The following is a 10,461-nucleotide window of genomic DNA, read 5'->3' on the forward strand; positions in this document are numbered from 1 at the left end:
AGTCAATGAAGTTGAGTGTAGCTCTTGATTCTCGTATTATTGTTTGCTAGAACTCTCGACAACTCTGACTACATTCTCCCTTTTTTTTGAAGCACCAAGTTTTTTTAAGCTTGAAATGAAAGAACAGTGCTGCTAAGAAAGTGAGCATGGATCCTAATGTTCTATAACTCCAGGCCTTCAAGTTGTTCCGGGAGAATCAAACTACTCAATTATTATTTTCAGAAAGGCATCATTTCTCTGATAATATCGGTAAAAGACAGCTTAGGAACCACTTTGCTTCTCATGGAGTACGTTAGAACGCTCCTCTATGTACCCTTTCCGGTCATCTCAGCAACGTATTCGTTGGTTTTACTTGAATGGACTGCTACAAAACCTCATTAGTCTTCGAACATGGGCGCTCGTTGACGCGGCGTATGCACAAGAGGGGTGCGTCGCAACCAAAATAAAACTAAAAATCGCAAAAAAAAAACCGCGTCTTGCACTTTTTTCCGAACATTAGAGGGAGGAGACAGGAACAACCCCGGGTCTCGCAATGTACAACCTCATCTCTAGCTTTTCCTGGTGATTCTCTCACCACATCAGATTCGCGGTACGCTACCTTTAAAAGAGAGTAGAGTTTGGGTTGTTAATTACGGAAACATGGCTCCGCTCGACTTTCTCTAATTGTTGCAAAAAACAGCGCGGAAGATGGTGTTCTTCCTCACCAGTTGAAATCAGTTGCAACCCGCCACCCATGTGCACGCGCCCCTTCCACAAGTGAGCGGTCGAGGATTAATGAGGTGTCTTCACCGCCTATCAAGTAAAACCAATGAATAGGGTGCTGAGGCGAACGGAACGTGTACATAGGGAACCGTTCTAACGTACTTCCTAGGAACTAAAGCGATTCCCACCCCGTTTTCCGGAGTACTAGGGGAAATGGAGCGGTGTCACGCTTGCTTCCACAATCTACAACTCGAACTCTACGTTTTCTCTGAGGATTCCGTATTACATTCATTTCGTGACCCTTTTAAATTCACGAAAACTGTGATTTCAACTATCTCTTAATTTTGAGAAATACGTTATCATCCATAAAAGATTGCACTAGTAAACTTGAGCAGTTTATAAGTCCTTGACACTTAGGAGCGCTCAACGCTGTTAAATCAAGCACTAGACAGTTCAGAAAAATAGACAAGTAATCTTTCTGAAGTCCTTTATTAGGCACAGATCCTTCTTAAAATTTCTTCTGGAGACAGTTGTACTTTCCTCTGTAAGTAGATTTTTCATTGCAGAAGCTATTTAATCATTGTTCCAGATACTGGAAAAAATTCCTTCCCAATTTTATCTCCGACTCACATCACAGCCTAACCAAGAAAACACGAGGGACGTATTGCTTCTCCAGATTTTGTTAAGATTAGCTCCGATTCCTACTGGAACAAGCCTAGCAGAAACAAAACAGCAGAAGCAAACTGTAAACAGCAGAAGGAAATTATAAACTGGTGAAATAATGCTACCAAAGGCGATCAATTGCGATTCCTCAGAAAAGAGCTTAATAAATTCCAATAAAACTCCCAGAGTAATAGCTCAAAGTTTTGTACTAGAAGTGGTAGGTGTCCGGGTTAGGATCCTGCTAAATACACGTCGTAGCTGCACAATTGTCCAGATAGTCGGCGTTTAATGGTTTTAGGTTGCAGTCTTCTGCACTTGCAGTTTGGGTGAAGAAAGTTTTAAAGTAGAATTTGAAAAATCGGAAGTATGTCTCTCTTTAGGGTGCAAGGTAGTCGAAATATAGTCACACAGCCGACAGTTTCTCAACGAAACGAGCAAGTGATGTTTTATCTACTGCATTTTAAAAATCTCCGAACACTTCTCTCCGGATTTCAGCCTCAACCTTAGAAGACAAATGAGAACACAAGTAAGCACGAAAAAGAAGCACGTGAGAAAGCCAATCACTCCGAGGAAGGCGACCTCTTTCCAGAATATCACATCATCGTCCTAAAGCGTAGGAGACATCAATTGGTAAACAAGGAAAACGAAATATTCGTGATGAACGTACCAAGCACTTACCAGCATAGAAGTTCGGTTTTCTGTTTCCGTTGGAAACGTGCTGCTAAAATTCAGTAAATAAACAAAAAAATCCTTGATGAGCCACGTTTATATGTACTTCGGTATGCGAACTGACTCTTTAGTGTTAAAGGCAGCATTCCACGAATCTGACGTAGTGAAGGAATCCGAGGGGAAAAGCTAAAGATTGGGTTGTGAATTGCGGATCATATTCCGTTCATCCCTCCCTTATTGTCGTAAAAAAAACGGCATTTGAACCAATTTGGTTATTACGAGTACTTTATTATGCTCCTCTATGTACACGTAGCAGCATATTCATTGCTTTTACTTGAATAGGCTGGTGAGAAGAATTCACTGACCTTCGACCGATCGCACGTGGATGCGGCACGTTGCAGCTGAAATCGTAAAAAAAAGGTTGCTTTCCACTCCGTTTCCTACGACGATCAGGGACAGATGAGTTGAACCACTCCTGATCCCGCAGTCTACAATTTTAACTGCAGATTTTCCCGCGGGTTTCTTCACCACGTCAGATATGCTCTAAGCTCATCTGTCCATCAATTCGTGCTGGTTTCCTGTAAGATGTACACGAGCTTATTAATTAATTTTATCGGCTAACGTTTCTGCGAATCGCCTTCTTCGGAGCCTCAAATGAGCGATTCAATTCACTAATTTCGGCTAGTCGATCACGAGATGCGAAAACTTCGAATGTCTCATTCAAATCATAGAACCCATCCGGAGTATGTTCAGGATTTTCACGTTATCGAGAGATATTCGCCCTTGGTTCATTTTACGATTCCTGGCTTCGATTTAACATGCTCCAAGCGAGCCGACGTTTTCTTTTTTTTTCGAGCCAACGTTTTAAATTCGTACACCACGATCTGAATGCTGATCCCAAAATTGGCTCTGTCGCGTTTTTGTGTTTCATGGTTGGTGCGAATATGTAGCGGTGGCACCGCTCCACTAACATACTCGTCGTCACAGCTCGCGCAAAAAATCAGTTAGATTACAGTGGATCTCAATTTCCTGGTCTACCAGTGGGACAAATAATACAGTTTGGTGTCGTACATATGGTAACGCACAAGCGATTTTAAATTAGCTTGACGTGATTCAAGCGATAGCGTAAAAGTTTATTCGAAAGTGGGCCATGAAAAGGAAAGATAGTACTTGGCTACGGTTTATATAGGAGCCAACGTTGATGATCTCTTATGTATACCTCCTCTATGTATTCTATCTTGAGAAGACTCAATGAAATAGAACTTAGTTTTGCATATTCTGCCGAGGTGACACACCAAAAAGAATAACATAGGCTCAATATGTCTAGTGATTTACAACAAGAACAACAATAGTTAGGAAATCGCACAAAACTCCTTCGCATTATCTGCTTTTTGCAGAAACTCCTACCGGAGCAAAGGCGTCAATAGTGTTTCTTCGTAAGAGATGTTTTTGGCCATAGAGCATGATAAATTTGAGAGAGAAGTAATGACAAGATAAGGATCATTTCTAGAAGAAATGAATTTTGATACTGACGAATTGAGAAAGAATGACTCACTGAAAGTGCCATGTTTTTGAATACTTTTTCAACCCCTGATAGATCTCTTGCGGTGTCCAAATTATTGTTGCCCACTTGAAGTTCGGATTTGATGAGGTCGTCATTGACAAACTGCAATACTCCCTCGATGTTAACGTTGATGGTCCCTCCCGGGAAGGAAACGACGCACGACGTGAAGACTTTGGTTGTCGAGGTCTCCGTCGGTACAAGTACAAGAAGCTATATGTTCTCCTTTTATGCACGTGCAGGAGCTGCTTGCGAAATGACTATGGGAATTTCTGGCATTCTGCATGGTTGCGCATTGTAGTTACCCTGCTGTATGTGGGATTAATTGTCCCTTATGAGCAGGTTTGATTATTGCAACTCTGTTTTCGTTTTGCATGAAGGTTGACGAGAGTATTGGAAGTTGATTTACAACCAACCAGCGTGAGACTTAAATTGTTCTATGTGCTCGTGTGCATGGTCTCCTCGATTTACTGTTACTTCTGCGAAGACTGCGAGAGTCCAGCTATTGCAAGTGAAGACTGGGTATATTGAAGATGTGGTGGAATTTGTGATTTTTGTGATTTGGGATATTGAAGATTTGCACAGACTCGATTTGATTCGGCAGAACAAACAGCTGGAGTCGCATAGGAACCATCTGTCACATTTCCTGCACCCACAGCTAGAGAAGCAGTAAGTGTACCCTAGGTGTTGGTTTGCCGTGGTTGAGAACTCTTTCAGCTTATCCGTGGGTTTGATATTGCTAGTGTCGCATGCGTCACTCACGTAGCTCCCTGTTAGGTAACAACGATGGCCTGACTCTGATCCGTTTATCCCTTTTCGCGTTGGTACTGTATGCCATTCAACTTGATGGATATGACACCGATATAGTCATTCTTATGATCTCGAAGTGCCAAGCAGGTTTCTTGTTGCATTAACTGCAGCATCATGGTAGTGACTTCGTTGAAGACACATGCTTCGGTGTTGTTTACTATTGTGCACACGTTTTCATCAGCTGCGATAGACGTGAATTGGGAACAAGCTCCGATAACTGCAATTTGCAACATGACAATAGTGCATGTTATCAGTTTACGCACGTGTTTCTGTTTCCTTCGACTGATGTACGTTTTCAGCGTTGGATTCCCCCACTGTCGCGCGTGTGAGATGCACCATCGGATTGGACCGAACGTAGTCAGGATGCGGCAAAACAGCTTCACTATCCAACCATTAGTCCTCAGGAGTAAACATAGTGAAGGAAGCGACACCATGGCTATTGCGAGATGACGTTCACGATTTACGAATGAGACCAGCATTGGGAGTTGTAGATCCTAGAAAATTGTGCATTGGTAGGTCTCACCAATGAGGTAGACTCTACAGCCGACGCGCGTTTCGTGTATGACGTCACCATCTTTAGCAAAGAGTATTGTTTTGCTTACATTGATTTAGACGGGACATCTTGTGTCGCTTACCGCCGTGCCGTGAATCGTGAGCAAAATGCTCAGACATAGTAAGATCGCAGGTTCGAATTCTGCCGTGGTCTCAACTTTGACGTGATCCAAGCGACAACGTAGAAGTCGCTTATTCGAACTTGGCTACGAAAAGCAAAGATTGTACTTAGCTGCGGCTTATATAAAAACCGACGTTGGTGAGCTCTCTATATATGATGCCTTAGACGGCCTTAGACGGTTCGGTGATCGTAGCTGAGTCTGCTCTCCTCAGACACCGCTTAATGGCAACGGTCACTTCATCGAAGATTGAAGAGAGGGAGAAAGAAAGACAGAAAGGTATCTTATCAGTGGTGGAAGCTTCCCATTCTCATGTTCGCACACTTTGGTATCGCTTTCTTCTACACGTTAGGATTCTTTAAATGTCAGAAACAGAAATTTCGCGAGCCAAAGTTAACTATTCCCTTCTCTCCTCGGTCTCTCCTCGGGTCCACCGCTAACGGTTTTGCAGTGTGGAACAAAAGTCTACTTTTTACGCGCGCCAATTTGCAGCGTTGGTCTGAAAATCACTAGAGGCATTTTGGATCCATTCCAAAAACTTTGAAATGAATCGCAAGAAAGGATGTCTTGACTACTGAACTCGACTGATTTTTTTTTTTTTTTTTTTTTTTTTGGGGGTTTTTTTTTTTTTTTTTTTTTGGGGGTTGTTTTTATGGGGGGGGGGGGGGGTTTTTTATTATTTTTTTTTTTTTTGGTTTTGGGGGGGCCCCCCCTTGGAAGGGCTCCACACCCCCCCAATTCTTCTTTTTTTTTTTTTTTTTTTTTTTTGAACTCGACTGATATCTCGTTTATTTTAAATGATACTGTAGGTCATTCGCCCTCGTTATCGATTAGTCGGCGGTCACTACTAGGCTTTTCCAATCTAAAGTAAGCATTTAATGTAGTTACTGCGTTACGGTTTGGAGGTGCGTTTAGGTTTAGTCTTTTTAATTGCGGAGAGATTTGGACGTTTAGATTGTGGATTAACTCGCCCGTTTCAGGCCTAGAAGGCGATTTGCCCAAACGTTAACTTAAAAATCAACTAACAACCTCGTCAACAGCTCATAAAAAATCGCAATCTCTTGCTATGCCATTGAAAGTCGAACATTTTGGTATCCATGAAGTAGTTTTACTAGTTTAGAAAGTTCACTACAGACCGCCGCTGAAGATTTCGGATGTTTAAGGACTACTATCATTCATTTGAAAACAGCGTATTGTTACATAGTAGAATAATTTCATTTTTTTTTCTCCCACTGCCAACTTTTATTCTAAAAAACCAGTCCAATCTCACTCAGTTCAGATACAGTTTTGTTTTCACACCTGGCCATCTCTTCCGGTATTTATAACATTCAATTCGATCCAGTTTTCTCAACGTTGGAGCGAGTTAGCGCTTGGAATGTTGTCATTTGAATATATATTGTTATTCATATTTGTTTTTCTTTTATTTTTCATTGTGATAGTTATCTTTGGTTTATTTATTCCATTACATTATTATGTTATGTTTCATACCTGGCCAAAACAGAAAATCGTGAAGATTCTGCACAAGAACATGTGTGAATACGTACAGCTATTACATAACGAAATTCTACTTTGCGCAATCAAAAGGATCCTTCAGTATTATCTCAAAATTCTCAGAGCACAAATACATGGTTACACTATTCGACCAAACAAACAGTTTTTCAGCAAAATAACAACTTTTCTCATATTTTCCAAGTTGTCGGCTAGTTTCAGAACGGAAGCTTTTCTTCTTCTCTTCTTCTCGCTTTTGTCTGCACACAGACACCAAACTTAAACATTCATGCAGGTTTCCTTTGCTGTATGAACAATCTTTAATCATGAACACTGTTCCCTGGACAATCATCCTGACGTGGTTTGACATTTCTCTCTGTCTTTTTTGTGTCAGAGCATCTCTCTGCCCTATGTTAGACACCTTTTGCCGCATCTGAGTTGCTTCATTTGACACCAGTTGCACAAAGCGATGTCGCAGCGCTGTTTCATCGTCTCTGAGCTAACGAAAAACGGTGGTATCACTGTTTGAAGCTGAAGCAGCCAGGAGGTTGGAGGCCCGCTATATTCCACTGGCACTCTCTCCATTTCTGCGTGGCTCTCTGTCCTTGGAGGCCAGCTAACTCACTAATGCACCAACGAGACAGTGGTTCTGATGCTTGGACAGTGGTAAATTGTTGTGGTCTCATACACAAATGCAAGCAAGCTGCTGGCCAGCGAGAACATGCATCTTTTTGCCATACATGTCGAATAGCCAGGAATTGTAAAAGTACCCGAGAGTAGGTGCTATGTACCGATTCGGACACGATAGCAGGTTAATCATTGAATAAAAAATATGGGCAGTCGAAACCAACCTCTGTTCAGTAATGTCCAACATTTTTAACCGAGAGAAATAGAGTTAGAGTAGGGAATGAAAAAGCGGAACTACTATGTTCTTCCTTTACCGTCTTATCATTTTAGCTCCCAATATATCGTAATCAGTCGAATTTCGATTATTTGGTTCTCAATTCAGTTATTACATTATTACAGTTCAGATGTTTTGACAACATTTTCGTGATGGAAGCGAGATTTTCTTCCCGAATGACGAGTGTACTGTCATTCTAGTGTCGGTTGTGCCTTCCTCTGCTATTGGTCTGCTGCAAAGTATTCTCAAGGATTTTAATGCGCAGCTTCGCAAAGTCATGTTGATCAGCGTCACACAGCAAATCAAAATTACTAAGTAGCAGCAGTTTACTGCCGTCTCACAACGGAGGATGCCTCTGAAGAACAAATAGAAGTTGAAGATATCCGAAAAGTCAGTACGTGTAGATCATACTAGAAACAAGAAATATAGAATATACCGGTGCTCAGATAGTCCAAAATGGAGGGGGTGAAAACGAATATTAAACAAAAATAGCGTGTAATATTATGGTAGACATGCTGCTGCTTCAATGAAGACTACACTGGTAAGGAAGTGCGCACAGCCTACCAACGTGCTCGCGTGGAGAGCTATCGTCATCATTGTTTCCGCACATCTGCTCGAACTCTTGATAGACTGGCCCGAAATTTCACTAAAGGCATTTTTGAAGCAATACTAAAATGCATTTCTCTTCAGAATTGACCGACACAACATCTCCTTGAGGATTCCCAATGAGCATAAAAATCATACTCACACAATCTATCATTGCCAGTTGTAAATAATGAGATTTCCACAAGATACTCTAAAAGCAACAACTTATCGTGACATAACCAGATCACAAGAGCAATCACAAATTACCCGGAGAGGATCTTTTAGACTCACTACCGTTGATGCAAAGCAATCTCATGGATTTTAATGCGCAGCTTGGCAGGGTTATGTTGGCCGGTGTCTGAGGACAGGATCAAGCATGCGATGAAAATTTCTCACGTCATTCAACTTGCTATCAAAACCATTAGATCTAAACATCACAAATTTTTGTGTTATTATTTTGCACAAAAGATGAGATCATTCATTAATTAGATAATACATACTACATTGGTGACAGTGATGCATGCTTGATGAATTTTCTTACTATCACAACCGGAAATAGGGATCAAATTAGTGCAGAGTAGGCCCCACGAACATCAGAATTATGGCGCTGAAAGCAAATTTCTTGAAATGCAATTTTGCACTGCGGTAGAGACAGATCTTTGCTATATTTTAGCAAAGTTAGGTGTTTCTAACTCTCCACGTTTTTTCTTCCAAACTTAGCTGAGAAAAATGCTAAATGTTTCCACAAACTTCCGGATTTTCTTTAGGTAGCTTTCTAGAGAACCAGAACAGCTGCAGAGATAACCATTTGCGGTCAAGGGTTTTTCTCTATGCTTCATCGAAATTAGGCACCGAATTTTTCACGCGCGCTGCGGTGCAACGAGGAAGGCGCAAAATTTTAGATTTTCGGCTGCGCGTAAAAAACTGTTTGACTTGGACCAATGTTCAATAACTCAGCTCGTAGTCTATAAAAAAATTTGGTTTTAAGCTTTTTGTGAAGGGGGATTATTTCTATTCGAATTTATTTTCACTTTTTTCAGTTGGTTTTAGTTCTCTCAAAAGTAAGTTGAGAGGACGTTGAAAAACTTGTTAAGTTTCTCAACTTTTTTCTTGGCTAGTTTTCAAAGTAGCCTGAGAGTTTCTGAAAATGGTAATTTGAATGTTTTACAGTCGCAAACTTCCTTCTACAAAACCCTTCCTTTACAGCACTTTTGTTCAACCTTTCTAGTTTTTTCTGCAGTCAGTTATTCATGTTTACTTCAGTATAACAAAATCCGACCAGTCCAGCAGTCATTTCCAATCACGGATTATGTTTTTAGATAAAATTACTTCTACTGCGTCATTCACATCTTAATGTGGTGAATGATGTTGTACGATACGCAACACGAGAAAAAATAGTTGGTAAAATGTTCTTCTCAGAATTTTTTCCGTTTTACAAAAACCAAGACCACCGGAGAAAGGTTCAAACTAATCACCACCTGTAATCACTGTCAATGAGTAAAACTGTGTATAAAGTTGAAGTGTGCCTGTCGTCAATCAATCCGCTTGGGAGCGCCCCCACGTTCACTTCAATTCAGAATTGTTTGAGGTTTTACGAAGCGTATAACTAACTCCCCTATACAATGGCTTGTGGGAGCTAGCTGATGAGTTTGGTCAGTGTTTTTATTCTCCCAGAGAGGTCTGGTACCAATTTATCGACCCCTGGAGGGATGAAGGGCTTATTGAGCACTAGGGCAGATTCGAACCCCCGATCGATCGTACAGGTAGCGGAACCTCTAACCGCTACACTACAACCGCCGGGAACAGTGTATAGGAAGTATAAAAATAGTGTGAAAATTCCTTTATAATTCCTGCACACGTGTAAGTTGTTTTCTCCATTTTTCAAAAGCGGAAATATCCCGGAGGGGATCGAACTTATCAAAGTCAAAGAAAAAAATGTTTCGTCATATACACGCTGTGAACTTCCCCATCTATCCAGCTTATATGGTCACGTCCACATGTGTTGACACTTCTGATTTCTGCAGTGAGCTCTCTGTGACGTCTATATTATACTATTATATACATATTTATTTTGCAACTCTATATATTAATATTCATTATACATTACATTTATTAATATCTACTGCATTGTATTACTTTGTTTTAATTTATTTGTTGGGCGTAAATTTGTTTTTCTAATCTTATTTACCATTACTAATTTCTAATCGCATATGAGCGCCTATATTAAGAAGAATGAGATGAGGGTTCATTTTCACAACGGTCTTCTATGCGGGCTCGTTTTCAGGAGTATTTTCTTCCCAGCTACAAGCTAGATCCTGATCTGAAGTTAGCTGGACGGTTCTACCAAGATCCTCCAAAATGACGGCAACGCAACTACTTAGGCTCTGACGAACTTTTAAAGATTTTCTTTT

The 10,461-nt window shown here is 40.8% G+C and overlaps 2 protein-coding genes across 3 annotated transcripts; both read right to left on the minus strand.

Moving 5' to 3' along the window:
• Positions 1-1,193: 1,193 nt before the first annotated feature.
• On the minus strand, positions 1,194-7,438 carry RB195_018144 (uncharacterized protein; the record flags this gene model as incomplete). Of its 2 annotated transcripts, none has more annotated exons than XM_064185450.1 (5): positions 1,194-1,244; positions 1,333-1,417; positions 1,868-1,971; positions 2,044-2,086; positions 7,416-7,438. In XM_064185450.1, the coding sequence occupies 5 exons, from the start codon at positions 7,436-7,438 to the stop codon at positions 1,194-1,196; spliced, it is 306 nt and encodes a 101-aa protein (XP_064041330.1). The 2 variants fall into 2 exon arrangements, with proteins under 2 accessions (XP_064041330.1, XP_064041331.1); XM_064185449.1 differs by lacking the exon at positions 7,416-7,438 and adding an exon at positions 3,442-3,498 and having other exon boundaries at positions 1,820-1,971; positions 2,044-2,115.
• RB195_018145 (uncharacterized protein) lies at positions 4,402-4,884 on the minus strand (the record flags this gene model as incomplete). Its single annotated transcript, XM_064185451.1, has 1 exon — positions 4,402-4,884. One exon carries the CDS (start codon positions 4,882-4,884, stop codon positions 4,402-4,404), a length of 483 nt encoding a protein of 160 aa, XP_064041332.1.
• Positions 7,439-10,461: the final 3,023 nt, after the last annotated feature.

The sequence above is a fragment of the Necator americanus genome, chromosome II, assembly GCF_031761385.1.
Source record: "Necator americanus strain Aroian chromosome II, whole genome shotgun sequence".
Taxonomy (NCBI): Eukaryota; Metazoa; Nematoda; class Chromadorea; order Rhabditida; family Ancylostomatidae; genus Necator; species Necator americanus.